The following is an 18,016-nucleotide window of genomic DNA, read 5'->3' as shown; positions in this document are numbered from 1 at the left end:
TTTTGGACCGCCAGTTCACCTTCCTGTGTTCCAGTACATCAACAACAACAACATTTATTTATATAGCACATTTTCAAACAAAAAGTAGCTCAAAGTGCTTTACATAATGAAGAAAAGAAAAATAAAAGACAAAATAAGAAATTAAAATAAGGCAACATTAGTTAATATAGAAAAGGAGTAAAGTCCGATGGCCAGAGTGGACAGAAAAAACAAAAAAAAAACTCCAGAAAGCTGGAGAAAAAAATAAAATCAATAGGTCTTGTATCTGTCTTTAGAGGTTGTACATTGATCACACCAGACGTAACTGAGAAATGTACTTCCTTACATAATGGATAAAATGTAAATTCCTACCCGTAGTTTGATTTGTTGCTTTTTTTGTTGTTTTTTTTTTAATTTTTTACACAGTTTTATGCTTTGAAGGACGCCCCTTCTCTCAGTTTTATTGGATGCTACATACAACTCCTTATTATAAATCAAAGTTTTCAAAGTCATGTTGCACCCTTTAAAGTGTATGTGTTGTACATAACAAAAACAAACCCAAACATGTTTAGAAATATGCACTGGGAAACAAAGATTTGGATAAGGACTTGCATTTAGCATAATGACAGAGACTGCAACAAATCAGTGAACACAACTTCAGTGACTACAGCCTCACTAGCAGGGTAGCATCGTTTTCACATAAAAAGCAGGAACCAACCATGCTCCAGAAGACTTTGGGAAAAATTAATTGAAACAAAACAGGAACCAAGCTTAGAATAACAATGTGGTACTGAATTAGGTTTTCTGCATATGGTTACTAAGTTTACTGCAAGTGGCAGGATGAGGAACACGTCAGTCTATTAGGAACTTTAAGTAAACTGCTGCTCCTTAAAATCGAGCAGAGCTAGATGAAGTGGTTTTAGTATGCCAGTGAGGAGTTCCCCTGGGCACATTCTACTGGAAGTGCACCAGGCATTGCCTACTTGATTGAGACCCGAAGCAGACGTAGGACGCACTAAAAAATTCCCTTGGAGGACCTCATGTCTTTGTTTTTTTTTTTAGTATAGACAAGTCTGGTATTGACTACTGACAAGTGACTTGTTGAAAGTTGCACAGTGACAGGCTTGTTGGTTTAATGTCCACTCAGTTTTCTTAGTGGAGAGTTCAAAATACATGGCTGTTTAATAAAAACTGGTGTTCGTCTGTTATCTGAGATGATCATCAGGGAAACCTCAGCATAAGATTCAAGGTGCACAGTGATAGACTCACAATCAGAGAATGAAAGGTGAGGGACACAAAAGGTTGAAATAAAATCTGTTTATCTCAAGAGGATATAGTGTAACCTTATTTAGTAGTTTCTTTGTACGTGAGCCACATTATTAGAATAAAACAGTTTTGACAACAAGGTTCACTGACCCATAAAGACCAATTAAAGCATTGGGAGGGACCTGAAACTACTGTAAACACTTCCCATGGGAGGTTTAATTTTAGCTGTTTCAGTTAGAACGTATTCTGTTTATCTTTGTGGCTTTCTTTTGTGTCATGACTCCTACCTAAGGTTTTCTTTACTTCAATATTCAGTACTCAATCTGTAGAAAACGTCAGGTTTTCTAATTTTTTTTAATTATTTGTCAGACAATGAGGTGTCTGGTAGATGAGGGACTGGACTTTAGACTGAAATGCTGCACGTTGAAATCTATCTGCATGATCCTAAACAAGTTAATTAAGCGGCCATTTATTTTCTGGTCCCACCTATCCAGTTCAGGGTTGTAGAGTAATTAATTAAACTTCATGCTAAAATATGTTTTTACTTATATGTAAGATGCATTGTTGTGATCAGTAGGGGCATGGCAGCACCCCAAATACAACTACAGACACAAGTCCTGGGTGCAAACACACATATTTATTATGCAAAATACCTTTAAAGGCCTTCAACAAAGGCACAATAATATAATACAATTCTTCTCTCTTTCTCCACACCTCCCAGGCAAGCTTTGTCCTCTTTCACCCGACTCCATCTCGCCCGTACGAGGTCGAGTGGCTCCATTTATCTTGGACCTGGAAGTACTTCTGGTGTTAGCGCATAGCCCATTGGAAGCACTTCAGGGTCAAAGGAAAGTCCCATAAAATAAGGATGATTACTGTCATCAACTGGCGGCCCCCACTGAACCCGACAGGGCTACCCCACAGGACTACAGATCCTAGCATGCCCTGTGGTTATCCATACGGGAATCCTGACCCAGGGATGCTACCATTTATTGGGGGAGCTAGTAGTCCTGACAGTTTTTTTCCACCTTTCCTTCCATCACACTGGCCTCCCAGCCTGATATTGTTCTTTGGTCCAACCCTGCCGAGACACTAGTGTGCCCACTTCTGTCCTGGCATCTTCTACCATCCTCCTAGCTAAGGTAGGGAATATCCCATCACTGTCCCTGCCCATTTGCCACCTGAACCTTCCAGCCGGGTGAGAGATAGAAGTCTTGTATGCCATCCATTGCATTGTATATATTGAACTACCGGTATATTCATAATGAAAGCGCCAAACAGAATAAATGTTCTAAGTATTAATTTAAATTCCTTCTAAAATACTATGTTTATTGTCACTGCTTTTTTTTTTTTGCTTTTTCCATTTATTCTTTATTTATACTGTGTATGTTTCATGGTGGGCAGAATCTGCTGTCTTGAAGCTTCGACTCGTTAAACAAAGACTAGGACCAGTGTTCAGAATTTTTCAGTTTCATCCAGTGCATGTGATTATGAAGCCTAATGGTAAAGTTAGTCATGTCTGATGAGTGTAAGAAAAGTACAAATACTAAGGCATTCTCTGTATGAATTCCCCTAGAAGCATGTGAATCGAACTTGAGCTACTACAGAGGACACGAGTGTGGCTAAAGAAAGGTGGGATAGAGTAGAGAATTAAAATGTAGATAGACAGGTAGACCTCAATAAATTATGGATGTGTTTGAGGAGAAGCAAGATGGAAGGAAGCAAGTGCTACGAAAATATTGAATGGTAAATTATATTACCGAATATCATTGAATGGTTTGAGAGTTGTAGTAAAGAAAGATTGGGGGATAAGGTGATGGATGTTAGCAAAGTCAGTGATAAGCTAATTAACATGTGATTATTATTGGAAATCAAAATTGCAAATGTAATATTTGCATATGTATTCCAGAAGGGATTTTGAGAAGAAGAGAAGGAGGCATTTGTAGAGAGCCTGGGAGCAGATGTTGGGAAGGTGGAGGTGTGTAAGGATGGAGAGAGTAGTGTGGATATAAATTGAAGAGTATGAGGAGATATTTGAAGAGAAAAGAGAACATTATGCATAGGAGGAATACAGAAGATGGCCAATCTAGTAGATATGGTTCATCACAGTTGGGTGGAGAGGGTTGGATGATGGTTGTGGAATGATGAAATGCAGGAAGCAGTGAAGGAGAAGTCATGTGTATTTAAAGGACAAAAAGTGGGGCATTTAATGGGAACAGAGGAACATTACACAAAGACACAAATGAAGAGAAAGAGAGAGGTTAGGTTAGCAGGAGCAAGAGCAGTCCAGAATATGTATGGGAAGTTTTAAATTAGAATAAAAGTATCTGTATATGATAAAAAATATCATAAAGCAACATCTGGAAAGGATACCTGGGTAATGTAGGGTACAAATGGAAATGAAAAGGAGTGGAAAAATGAAAGAGAAAAAATAGATGTAAAAGGAGGGAATACTAAGAAAAAACGTTTAATACAGAGAACAATAGGCGGTAACTTGAAATAGCTGGAAATGTTGAAGAACTAGTGATTAAGGTATAAATATTGGCAATTAAGATGGAATTAAGTAATGTGAAGGCAGGAAAAGTATCTCAAACATTTGGGTGTGGATTAAAACTCTGAAAGCTATGAAGCTTTTGGGAAATTGGGGGCTTATCTGGTTAGTATACTTGACGAAATCAGTATGGGATAAGAACAAGATCCTAGATGACCGGAGAAAGAGGAACAGATCCTTTTTAAAAAAATAAGGGAAATGTTCTGAATTGTGTGAACTGTTGCGTGATTACATTAAAGTGTTAAAAACTTTGCAGCAAGTTTGTGAGAAGAGACGGAAATGAAAAGTTATGTTATTCATTTAAAGATTTGCAAAAGGCCTATGAAAGAATCCAAACAGATGTAGTGTTTAATCTAAAGAAGATGATACTTCTGGGTAAGCTGGTAAGACTGGTAGAAATGAAGTATGAGGGATGAGTAACCGTGAGAACTGCATGTGGAAACATAAAAACATTAAATGTGCAAGTAGAGATACATTAGGGTTTGGCTCTTAGCCCTTTCCTATTTTTCATCGTGATGGTTGTGCTTAGTAAGAGTATTGGAGTACTGAAGTCTACGAATTGTTACAATATATGTTGTTGATTTTGGCATCACGACAAAGTCGGAGGAAAAATTGCAGAGAAGTGTAATTTAGTGGTAGGCAGACTTGGAATGGGGAGGTTTGAAATGGATATGTTGGAAGTTCGTGGTCAGGTTTAGTAGCAGGCTGAGAGAGAAGAGAGACTGTTAAACCAAGATATAGCTGGATTAGATCTTCAGAAGTTAAAGAACTTTAAATGCTTAGCATTAGTTATAATCCTTGGGGTGGCTGGGGGGAATAGGTGGCTGAACAAAGGCAGCATGGACGAAAAGAAGGAAGGTCCAGAGTGGTTTGTGATAAAAGAAGCCAAGGAAAATAAAGTTAAAGATCTGTGTACCATTATTATGATGTATGGTGCAGTGACATGAGTCTCACTGAGGAATGAGTAGGTTAGGTGAAGATCAGTGTGAAAATTTGAGAAGTTAGAATGAGCTGGTATGGACACGTGTAATGGAAAAAAGGGGGGTTAGTTGAGAGGATTGGTTGTGAATGAATCTGGATAAGATACATCAAGGGGAGACTCTATGGGTTGGATTTTGGGGGTGATTAGGTTGAAGGTGGATAATGTGGAGTACAGTAATCCCTCGCTATATCGCGCTTCGACTTTCGTGGCTTCACTCTATCGCAGATTTTATATGTAAGCATATCTAAATATATAACGCGGATTTTTCGCTGCTTTGCGGGATTCTGCGGACAATGGGTCTTTTTACTTCTGATACATGCTTCCTCAGTTGCTTTGCCCAGTTGATTTCATACAAGGGACACTATTGGCGGATGGCTGAGAAGCTACCCAATCAGAGCACGCAGTTAAGTTCCTGTGTGCTGATTGGCTCAGTGACGGAGCACAGAATTCAATTCAGCTGCGTTAACCAGGAAATCTCATCTCACTCATTCAGCATCAACGTGACGTGCTCCTGCTACTGCTTCAGGGGCCGTGCCCAAGCGCCAACGGAAGATGCTAACGATTTCCGAAAAGGTAAAAGTTTTGGATATGTTGAAGGAAGGGAACAGCTACACCGCTGCAGGACGCCATTACGGAATCAATGAGTCCACGATTCTTTTTTATTTAAAAAGGAGGAAAAGAATATAAGATCTATGGCCGCAGTGTCCTTTAACCAGGGTGCAAAACGAGTTGTAAGTGGATGTAATAAGGCGGTAGTCTGGATGGAATTTGCTTTAGGGATCTGGATTGCAGACTGCCAGAAGAAGAACAACTGCGGTGCTACACAATCGCCTGAAGAGGCTCCTTTAGAAGAGCTGTAACGCTCTCCTTTGTTGTGCAGTAAAATTAAACTCATCGTTATCTGACAAGTCGCAGTGTCATTGTTGGTGAGTAACATAATTAATTTTCTACGTACAGTACTTATTACATGTACATAGTTTAGTATCACTGTACACACATTTTACTGTATACAATTTTTCTTGCATTGTACATATTTATTGCTGGTGGCCTGCCTGTCATAATGGCTGTAACATATGTGATATCGGAGATGCTCGATATCTTTAAAATAATATTTAGGTTTTACTGTATATAAACAGTGTGTTTACATACATAATTTCAATGAGTCTTACCTAATATCTAAGAGAATACAAAGGGTTTATGCTGTATAATTGTGCGGGAAATGTTTATAAGAGTGTGGGAGAGTTTATAAGGGCTTATAATATATAAAAATAACCATATGAACATATGGTTTTTACTTCGTGGATTTTCACCTTTCGCGGGGAGTTCTGGAACACAACCCCCGCGATCGAGGAGGGATTACTGTATAGTTAGACATAGAGATGGAGGAGACTCATCAATGTTGCTGACCCATAGCAAATGGACAGCATCAGGAAATAAGAGGTGAATGGGCAGCATATTGGCACACTAATTTATTATGCTTGGTTCAGATCTCACATGTGGAGTTAATACTTTCTTCGTGTTTCCACCAAAAACTCCATTTTACCTCCTACTTCCCCAAAGATGTGCAGGCTAGGTTAAGTGATAATTCTCGATTGGCCCAAGCGTGAATGTTAGTGTAGGTATGTGTGCCTGTTTCTTGCCTTGCACTCTGTGCTGCTTAAGTAGATTCTGGCCCCCCATGATCTTGAACTACGTCAAAGTTTGAGAGTATTATGGTATGTTTCATGGTTAAAAAAAGAACCATAAATAACAATGCACTGAAATGAAAAATCTTGGCCAAAGCTGTTTTTTCTTTTCATTTAGTTTTTTGCTCATGTGTTTTTATATCAATGGATAAGGCCTAAATTACATCAATTTCACTTTTAGGGTGTACATGACAATTAAATTAAATTATAAAATTGCAAGTTAATGAAAAATTATTTCATTTCCAAAGTCAGTCTTATCAAAAAAGACTGAGACTAATTGATTAAGTAAATACATAAAAATGAGTAACAAAATATACTTTGGTGTATGATGACTTACAGTATTTATGTCTATTGACTAATGTTAATGCTCTCTTCATGCTGACACATAGAAAAAAAACAGTTTAAAAGCAAATTTCAATTTTTGTTTGAATATTTTTGGAGGCCATAAATTTGGTGCATCCCTAAACTTAAGAATAGAGAGTGGCTAGGTATTAACATCTTGGAAGTGGCATTAAAACAAAACTGAATAATGAATTGTTAACCTTTTATTGGTTCATATGTCTTTATTCTATAGTTGGTCATTGTAGCTACAAGTTTAAGTCCCGGCCAAACATTTGTGGAGTTAGCACAATCTCCCCTCTGTTTCATTCTAGAACCCTAGAATGAGCCTGTGTGCCACTTTAGTTGGAAGAGGAGATCGTTTTCATCGTCTTTTCCTGCCTTGAGTTCAGTGTTACCTGGATAAGCTCCACACATACCCTAGTCCTTCCAGGGTTGTAACTAAATTAAGCAGATATATTAATGGCTTGAAGGGTACTTAATCAAAAGAATACTACATTTAGTGATAATGTGAAGTGCTATAGAACTGTGGTAAACTCTCCTGACTTCTTTGTATCTAAGACAAGATGTAGGGATAGATTTAGCCACTGTACATCTTATATTTCATCTTATATTTTCATAAGCCAGATATTCCAGTTAAGTATTTATTATAAAGGTATTACAGAAATTGAGCTCCTTAGACATCTATGTAAGAAACTGTCTAAATTTTTTTGTACAAAATTAACAGTGAAAGGTCCCCCAATAAATCAAAGTTCACAAAGTCAAATTGATATATTTTTTCTTGTTTCTGGAGAAAAAAATACAGCAGGCTAACAATGTGATTTTTGAATAGTTATTTCAAATATGAAAATTTCCTTCTGAAATTCATATGCTTTAATTTACAGAGGTGATTTGCAGTTGGGGGGCACTATGCATCATCTAAAGAACTGCCACATATTTAAATTTGTTTTATAGGTTTTTGCACATAGTTTTTGAATTTTACAAATGCAATGTAAAATAAATGTAGTGTTTAGAATATAAATTCTATGGGGATACAGAATAAATGTGTTACTAAAGGTGGTATCACAGAAACCCTATACAGTTTGGTATACTCTATGTGATTTCACACATTAGTTTTAATTACATTATACTAATTGCATTTATTTTGGATATTTACAGCGAAGGTCCTCTTTAATATTCAGTTAAGAGTTTTAAAGTGTGAATATGTTTGTGTTTCTAAAGTTTGCAAAATGGCAAGTAACATACATAAGAAAGTCAAAGAGTCCTATTGATAACCCTAGGTTAATTTGTTTTTTGAAGATTAGATATAACTCTTGTTATATACAGTATTATGGTGAGCGGGTGCCCTGCCCGAGTTTGTTCCTGCCTTGTGCCCTGTGCTGGCTGGGATTGGCTCCAGCAGACCCCCGTGACCCTGTGTTAGGATATAGTGGGTTGGAGAATGACTGACTGACTGACTTATGTACAGTATTTGGAAATTCATTAAATGCAAAGCCTACTGCTCCGTGTTACCTACCAATGGAAAACATGTGTTCAGATAGTGGACGGAAAAATGGGAATTCTACTAGCCTGATGCTACATGCCCACCACCCCATCCTTTTGTGGCAGCCTCCTTAGTACTATTAATTGTTCATTGAATAATGCCACTGGCTCACAATCTTGTCATACCTGATAGCATCTGATAGCATTTTTGGCAGCCATTCAATTTGTTACCAAATGCCATAAAAGGTTTGTCTCTTGGCATGCAGTGCCAGAAAAAAAGCTGAATATTTCAACTAAAGCAATCACTGCCTAAAGTTTTCTTTATTCCTTTACTATTCACTGTTTATTTTTCCATTAGTTTCACATGTTTTTATTCACTTTTTAGCAGATTGCAAAACTGAGGCAACAGCTGCAGCGCAGTAAACAGAACAGCAGACATAGTAAAGAGAAGGATCGTCATTCTCCACTTCATGGAAACCATACCGCTGTAAGCCAGACTCAGGTAAGCAAAGTCTCTGTGCCAAAGATAACTTTCTGAAATCTGTTAGAGTTTTTCACATTTCCAGAAAATGTAAATATAAGTGCTTTGTCATAACAAACATTTCTGTCTTATCTGGAAATCTCAAATTTGCTGCCCTGACAGGCCTCCCAGTACAATAGCTCTAAAATATATTTAGGTTAAAACAGCACAGCAGACATTATTGTTATAGTGTTTATCACTTTACTCAGTTGTTTTTTTTTTAACACTTACAGTAGTCACTACTGTGTTGCCAAATCGGCATAATTCCCAACCCATCGTAACAGCAGAATCTTGGAATCCATCCTGTCATGAACAATGCAATGTCAAGTAACAAGAATGCAAAATAAACATCTGTTCGGAAATATATTTGAAAATAACAGTAAAGAACACTGGTTTACAAGGCATCAGCTAATACTCCCTCATTGACTTTACTACATTGAGGTAAAAAAACCAAAGAAAACTCATTACTAAAGAATTTTTGTCAAGAATGTGGATGTTTAAAATCTAAAAATGTTGAAGCAATCGTATTTGTTAGTATTTAAGCAGGAATTGCACTACATAAATAAAATATATTATTATTATTTAAGGACTATAATACATTTGTATACATGAACGTCTAAAACACTATTGGCAACCTTTATATTTGAGTGGGGTCTCAAAATAAAAAAATGCTGCTTTGTGAGTCCAAAAGAATCTGCATTAGGAATAATTGTAATGGTAGACATTCACAGAAAACATCCACAAGCAGAAACCTGCTTAGTTTTATTCACTTGCCATTGAAGTCAGCAAGCTGAGACAATGACTTTGCAATTTTTATAGTATTGCTCGAGAACTTGCAAGTTAAAGTTAGCAGTAAATTCTTAAACAGTTGGATGATGGCATCTTTTTAAACTGAGACACATTTATTACAACATAACAGACTCTTTCATTGTGAGTGCACGTTGTCTAGCCTGTTTACTATTATTGCAAACTTCTTCAGCCTTGACTGGTAGAAGGAATATCCTCCCAACTGGCTCTTTGACGTTTAGTATGGTAGATGTTTATTGTTTCCTTACCCCTTTTAAAAAGCTTTTCCATGATTAACAAGTTAGAAACCACTGCATTAACTGGAAACAATAGACACTCAGAGTGAAACACTATGCACCATTATGTCAAGTTCTGGTCTGCAGTCTTTTTTGAGCAATTAAACATGGGGCACCATGAACATCAACATCTCAATATGTTTCTTTATCTGTAGAAATATTTACATTAAACAACATTTATTCATTTTACTGAATTCAGTTAACAGCAGGACTTATTGTACTCTGTACACGTCTACTTTTTGTGCTTGCTAAATGTTGGCTGGCAGTGTGGCTCTAATGTTACCAGACTTGTTCACAGCTGCAGGAAAGAAAGCAAACTGCTGTTAATGCCAAGTTTCACCACAATATGGAAAGTGTCAGAGGAAAGTTAGAATACATCTACATTTAGCATTGTTAAATAAATACTATGAAGACATGCTAATTATGAAAGAAAAAGAGACGTGTTTTGGGATGTAAAGTTCATTCCAAAAGCAGTGTTTGTGAGTTTCTTGTATGGCTATTCCTTGTTTTCCTTTTAAATTGTTATCCTTGCCTGCTTAAGAAGAGGAATAAAGGTCAGTAGGAACAAGACAGAATACATGTGTGTAAATGAGAGGGAGGTCAGTGGAATGGTGAGGATGCAGGGAGTAGAGTTGGCAAAGGTGGATGAGTTTAAATACTTGGGATCAACAGTACAGAGTAATGGGGATTGTGGAAGAGAGGTGAAAAAGAGTACAGGAAGGGAGGAATGGGTGGAGAAGAGTGTCAGGAGTAATTTGTGACAGATGGGTATCAGCAAGAGTGAAAGGGAAGGTCTACAGGATGGTAGTGAGACCAGCTATGTTATATGGGTTGGAGATGGTGGCACTGACCAGAAAGCAGAAGACAGAGCTGGAGGTAGCAGAGTTAAAGATCCTAAGATTTGCACTGGGTGAGATGTGGATGGATAGGATTAGAAATTAGTACATTAGAGGGTCAGCTCAGGTTGGACAGTTGGGAGACAAAGTCAGAGAGGCGAGATTGCGTTGGTTTGATCATGTGCAGAGGAGAGATGCTGAGTATATTAGGAGAAGGATGCTAAGGATAGAGCTGCCAGGCAAGAGGAGAAGAGGAAGGCCTAAGAGAAGGTTTATGGCTGTGGTGAGAGAGGACATGCAGGCGATTGGTGTAACAGAACAAGATGCAGAGGACAGAAAAATATGGAAGAAGATGGCCCGCTGTGGCAACCCCTAACGGGAGCAGCTGAAAAAAGTAGAAGAAGAAGATCCTTGCCTGCTTAACATATTTACATAACTTAACACAGAATATAAAGTGTCCTACCACAAAACATAATCTCCGGTTCTTATACAGTATTTGTTTAAAGTCCTTGCATATGCTGTACCTTAAAAGGGCATTGGCAGGCGCTATACTGTGTCAGAGGCTAATCAAATTCCCTTAGTCTTGGCATGTTTTATTTTGTGTTTCTCTTGTCTGACTTTTAGTCTCCTCTTCTGCATTTGTTTCAGCCCATTAACACTTGGGGGAAAAAAGCAACATTTTCTAAAATGCAAAGACTACAATTATAGGTTCTGTACATTCAATTTTTCCAACCAGCAGTATAGCTTATTTTGAATCATTGCAACTTCCCAAAAACAAAAATCTGTTAGGTGCACTTTTAACAAATAATGTCCAGGTGGAATTATTTCTGACCAGGTCTCCTTTAGAAGTGCCTTCATACCTCAAAGGTTACCAGTAGGAAAGGAGGAAGCCATCGGCGGGCTGTGGGCGTGTGTCAGTGTTGACAAACTCTTATCAAAAAAAAAAAAAAAAAAAAAAAGGTCCATCTCAGACATTGTTTTAGATTTGCCACACATTCAACTGCTGTAATATCAGGGTCAAAACAATAAGGGATATTCTCCATTCTGATGGTTTCAAAGCTAGGTTCACACTTCCTAGATGTCTAACCCAATAGCAGAATGATGTTACTTGGGTCACACACACACACACACAGCTGGGATCTATAGGATGGCCTGGATCATAGCATGTGGAGCCCTGATGCTGTGCCTGTCACTGGCCAGCAGCTTCTTCATGCTCTTCTTCAAGACTGGGATAACATCCCACAACAGCAGATCCAGAGGCCTATGGGATGTACAGAAATGTCGAGCAGTGGTGGTCATATGAGATACCAAAAGACGGTGAGAAGACTGATGTTAATGTTCACAGTTGTTATTGTCTTCACGTGTTCTTTTTTTTTTTGTTCTTGTACTGCTTTGTTTTTCTATTATTCTCATTTGTTTATTGTTATTTCATAATTAAGTGCTGAAAAATCAGTCCAACCATCAGTATATGATGTGCTAGTAAAATATGGTATTTCTTATGTGTACTTAGACAAATATTCAAAATTTTAGCAGCTCATCACCTTATGTAAAACCCTGTGAGTGGACAGCATTGTGGTTCATTTGTTACTTGGTAGTTCTCGTCTTTCTCCTATAGAGACAAATTAGTGCATCAGGACATACAGAATAAATAAGGGAGTCAACTTTTGGCTCTTGGTGCAGACGCACTTATGATATTATCTACTCCTCTCTTCTCTGCCGTTAATATAAAAACCAAAGAAACTGCAGTGAAGCATATATGCATGAAGCACTGTTTAGATGGTTATGAAATAATAATGTGATCTTTGGCCCCTTCCCACTGTGTCACAATGAAGCAGAACTCTTGTTCATAGTACTCTTTTTTTCCTTATTTGTAGTAAACAGAGCTGCTGTCCTGAAGATTTAAATGAAGCAATTCCCTGCTGTATCTAAAAAGCCAAAGGCATATATTAGGGGCCAATAAATTACGTGGCTTACTAACTTACTCCCATGTGGATAAATTAAATTTTCCTTAGCAGTGCTTTATTTGCTGTTGTGCTTTAGGTTTGATATTTAGTAACACTTCTACATAGATGCCAATCATGAAAGCACATTCCCAGGTTTATAGTATTGTATGTCAGACTGTGTAAATTTGTTATAGATGTTCACATGTCTTTTTTTTGGGATTCCTAATTTCATCCACAAGCATATTAGCAAAACAGGTGAATAATGAAAATATTTGAAATGTATCAATTTTACTTTTTTAAAAAAGGCAAGATGTTTTTATTTCCATTATTGACATTTTTTTTGCTACATCTGTCCACTGTTCAGAGTCAAAATTGATTCACCCATATTATGTCTATATTATGAGCTAATGTTATAGGTATTAGAAATAAATACAGTAGACACATTTTGAGAGTCTGATTATATTCTTCTTCAGAGTGCAGATATGAGGCATTAGGACTAACTGCTTCACCATCATGCCAGCCATATCACTTTCAGTGGTCTTTAAGGTTTTTCTGGTTTTTAGTGTCTGACATCAGATGCTCTATGTATGAAATGTACTCATTCATCCTTTTTCTCTGAGGGTTTTTTAAAGTATGCCCAGTTTACGTTAACCTGCTAGTTCTGAATTGGCCCTGTTTGAATGTTCCCCTGTTATAGACTGGTATCGCATGTGGCATTGTAATGCTGGTGTTGGATCCCTGTATTTAAATATATGGATTAAAAGTGAATTCAGACTATGGACAGGTGAATGCACAAGATATTTATTAGTATTTTTACTCAGATATTGAGTCTCTTATGTGCTATATTTATATATTGAAATTGTATGAGGCATTAACTTATCAGTTGTTTGAACCTGCTTATCCAATTCATGATTGTGGAGGCCACAGCATATCCCTATAGCATCAGCTGAAAGGCACCAGTCCACCACAAGTCTCCATTTGGACTGAGTGATTAGCCAGTTGATCCAGTATATCAGATGACATTTTTATTGCGGTATGGATTTAAAAAAAATACTTCATCCAAAAAATTTTTGAAGAACTTGCAAACAAATATAAATATAAAACACTTCCAAATGCACAATATGCAAATCTATGCATGGAAAAGGAAATGGGGAATGTGAATTTAAAGTTAAATATCTTAAGTTGAATGTGTCTGTGTATGGACTTGCATGTGAGCTGTGTGTAAGAAGTAAGTCTACTTATTTAAATATATTACCCAGTGTGATGTGCACTTCAGCATGAGTGGTGAGGTGCTACACAGCAAAAATCGAAGAAAGTGAAAAGTATTTATATCATGACATTAAATCTTGTTTACCTTATTGTAAGAATGATCAACTTATCAAAAAATGATACTTACGATTATTTAGCTTACTTTAAGAAATGTTGTCAAGTAAATTTTGTTTCCCCCAATTTTGCTAAATAAAAGCAAAGCAATTCCCATTTAAAGTTTTTTTGTCTAGTTTTTGCATATACATTTTTTGCAGTGTACTAGTTTCAGTTTCTAACAACTCTGCAGTGAATTAAGTGGGTCTGACAATGTACATGTATTAAAAGCTTCCTGTGTAAAACAGAAAGGGTGAACAGGAAAAATATGGGTCTTCTCATGTATTTGCTTGGCAGTGGCTTGAGTGAAAAAGTAAAAGGCAACTGCATTTTCAACGCTTCAGGCAGAAAAGATCAAATCCATTTGAGTAGCAGAGTGTTACAAATGCTTGGCAGGATAGGAGATATGATTCATCATTAATAAATTTATTGTTTGTTAAAAAAAACTATATTCTTCAGAATTAAATATACTGTATATATACACAAGTACATTATACTATTATCTACCAAAACTGTCAAAATTTTAATTATACCTTGATATGGATTTTGGCCATACCACTCACTCACTCCTACCTTAGATAATTTATTTTAAAAATTACTAATTGTTATACTGTGAGTGGTTATAATTGAAGATCAGTTGTGGTGAAGGACACAGAATTACTTAAAGGAGCCCAACCCAGTTGACTTTTTTAATAGTAGGAAGACAAAACTACAGTATCTAGGCGAGGGGCCAAGACTGCGGAAGCAACAGAGTGCCTTCAGCTCCAGGATCAAACTGTAAAGACACCTGTTTTCTCATCTGCTACTAAGCTCTGTCCTACAGCTAAGTGAAATGTCTTAGCCAAAAGGCTAAGCAAATAAATAAAACAAAAAAAGCACATAGATGTGATACCCATATCTGTAATAACAACATAAAAAATGTATTAAGTAATGTATTATGCATAAGCAGTTCTATTGAGTCAGCTATGCTGAATTAGGATTATTTTGACAAGTGAGTGTATATACTTGCTAGACATGCTGTACATATTACATTGGTGAAGTCGGTTTCTATGCCAAATGCAGTAAGATCACTTAATGATCCATTCATTGTATCATGTCAATGGTGATTTACCAGTAGTATGAGTTAGGCATTAAAAAAGGACAGACTTCATTTATTCTTTACTTCTTTATAGGCTGCGTTTCTTTTTCTTGTATGTACAGTATATTTTATACCTGAAAACCAAAGCATCAAAGATTTGCTATCATTTTTTTTTATTAATTCTGTAGGCTTCAGTTACATCCTGTGGCATCTTAGTGGTCTGACACTGAAGAAAAAACGTAACTAAATGTATAAGCCAGCTAATAGATAACATTGTGGTTTTAGATTAAAGAGCAGGAAGTGTTGACTCTGAAATGCTCTGTATCTAATTGTGAGGTCAGCTGTCACAAACAGAAAAAATGTCTGATACGTATGTTGTGAAGATCACAGTATAAGTTTTAGCAATAATCAAGCAATTTTAGCATGCTGTTTTTCAATTAGTTTTATACCATATGTTAATTACTGCAGCACAGATACGGGTTGGAAAATGGATGGATGGATGGATATCTTAAAACTGTTTGCATTCACTTCTCGTAACTAGAATCAATGCATGTGCCTTGCTCAGGGTCCCATGACATTTTGAAACACTGAAATAGCTACCTTGTGGTTTAGAGTTCAACACCTTGGCCATAAAATTTGAAAATCATAATACTATATATAACTTTATGAGGCTGTAGGGTAGTGCAGTGGTTAGCGCTGCTTATTCATACAGGATGTGCATCCAACTGAAAATTGACTTGGCATGAGAGATGGCCTGGCAGTCTGTTTGGCGTTAGTTCCTGCCTGGGACCCAAAGCTTCTGGGATAGGCCCTGGTTTCTGTGAAGTGGACAAAATATATGGATGGAGATACTTTTAAATGGACCAAGAGTGAGATACCACAGCAACACAGTCATGTGTACTTGACCTGCATATGGCCATTAACTGCGCTAAAGTGCTGTCTTTGGGGAAATGTGGCTGTAAAAAAAACACATTTACAAGGCCAAAATGTGCAAACACCACCATGCAGACAACGACCGAGCTACAAATTAAACCTTGGTCCCTGGATCTGTCAGGCAGCAGTGCTAACCACCGTGCCTGCATGCCATCCCTTATGTTCATTTAAAAATTCTAACTTACATCACTATCTTCATTCCAAAATTATCTTATTTAATTTTAACAAGGTGTATTTTTGCTAAAGTAATTTGACATTAAGATGTGTATGTTTTAGAGATGGACTTTTCATCGGTGCATTTCACACAGCTAATTTTTCATCAGCTCATGTGCATGTCTAAGGAATAGAGGTGGATGAAGAGAAAATGAACAAACAAAAACAGAAAAATAAAAGTAAACGTCATGGATGCCCTAATTAGCAGAATAAACACGTGTCCTGTACTTTCTCTGAGGATTATATTGTTTTCCTAAATAATAATAATCAAAAAATAGCTTGGGAGACCATACTCACTCTGCGTCCTTTGGGGTAAGATGGTAAATACAGTGGAAGGATGACACAATCAGTTAGGTCATTTTTTTTCCTTCTTCAGTCTCTAGACTCTCTGAATCCATGGGCTTAAACACATACTGTACCACATGAGACTCAAAGCAAAAATGAGGATCTGTTAATGAGGCCTCATCTGTGTTCTGGGCTTAAGGTGAAATCAACAATAACTAGGCAAGTCATTCCTAGGAAATGACTCCTTGTGCTAGATCATACTACCTTTAACAAATTGGGGTTATGCCACTCCTTATGAATATTTATTTTTATAGGCTATTAACAAGAAAGGAGAGTTGTCTTTTGTACGCTGATAAACCTCTAAATGTACATAAACCATGTTTTCACACTCTTTTATTAGATGTCTTCCTCCAGTACTTACCTTTCATGGTTTTTTCCTCCAAACTAGAGCTCTTAAATTGTGAAATTCAAGTTTAGAGGGCAGTGTTCAAAGCTTCGAAGGCAGCTGTGGAGTGAATGCTTCCTGTTTGTTGGCACTGGGATGCACTTCTGCAAGACAGGCACTTCAACTATTTTTTTTTGTTTGTTTTTTTGCCATTAGCACATATATAGACCTTGTGTGGCCAAAATCAGTTGTTTTAAGAAAGATTGGACTAGCTCTCCCTTCCAGGGTGGGGTCCTGCCTTGCACCCAGTGCTGCCAGGGTGTGCTACCCATGACCCTGAATTGGATTGGACAGGTCTGAGAATGTTTTGTTTTGATAGATAGATAGATAGATAGATAGATAGATAGATAGATAGATAGATAGATAGATAGATAGATAGATAGATAGATAGATAGATAGATAGATAGATAGATAGTGTCACACAAATGAGGCATACTCAGATAAAGGTTTGGGGCAGCCACCCGTATAATCTGGTATCCTGGCTGCAAAGTCATTTTTCTGAAATAAACAGCACTGATGTGCATACAATTGAGTCCAAGACAAGATTGAGGAATTAGGAAAGAGGGCAGGGTTTTAAAGGGAAAGATAGGAAGTGAAGTCATAAGGATCAGTGTCGTGTTCGTTCTCCATTGGTTCGAACTCGGACGTGACGTCAGAGGGGCCAGAGCCAGTAAGGTCACCTCCCGGAATGTCTCAGAACTGCCGTCACTCAAGCCCTTTAGCTGCCTCCCGTGCGCACATGTGTGACGATAGATAGATAGATAGATAGATAGATAGATAGATAGATAGATAGATAGATAGATAGATAGATAGATAGATAGATAGATAGATAGATAGATAGATAGATAGATAGATAGATAGATAGATAGATAGATAGATAGATAGATAGATAGATAGATAGGGAGGACAATATATTGGATAGAATGTTAGAAATCAAATTGACAAAACTATGCATCATAACTCCTGTATCCTTGCAGTAACAGTGCTCAACTTAAGAAGGCTTAGCATACTCCACACAGGACGGAGAAATGTCGC

The 18,016-nt window shown here is 37.2% G+C and overlaps 1 protein-coding gene across 2 annotated transcripts in view; it reads left to right on the top strand.

The window, feature by feature from the left end:
- glcci1a (glucocorticoid induced 1a) overlaps window positions 1–18,016 on the top strand; it is a 294,096-nt gene that overhangs the window by 193,142 nt on the left and 82,938 nt on the right. The window contains exon 4 of one of the 2 annotated variants that reach the window (XM_028817035.2): window positions 8,673–8,786. In XM_028817035.2, coding sequence (XP_028672868.1) covers window positions 8,673–8,786 — 114 coding nt within the window. Of the gene's footprint in view, window positions 1–8,669; window positions 8,787–18,016 lie in introns of both variants that reach the window. The other variant, XM_028817034.2, reaches the window with a different exon arrangement.

This window comes from Erpetoichthys calabaricus, chromosome 13 (assembly GCF_900747795.2).
Source record: "Erpetoichthys calabaricus chromosome 13, fErpCal1.3, whole genome shotgun sequence".
In the NCBI taxonomy this organism is placed as follows: domain Eukaryota; kingdom Metazoa; phylum Chordata; class Cladistia; order Polypteriformes; family Polypteridae; genus Erpetoichthys; species Erpetoichthys calabaricus.
The sequence above is the reverse complement of the archived record's forward strand: the minus strand, read 5'-3'. Positions and strand labels throughout refer to the sequence as shown.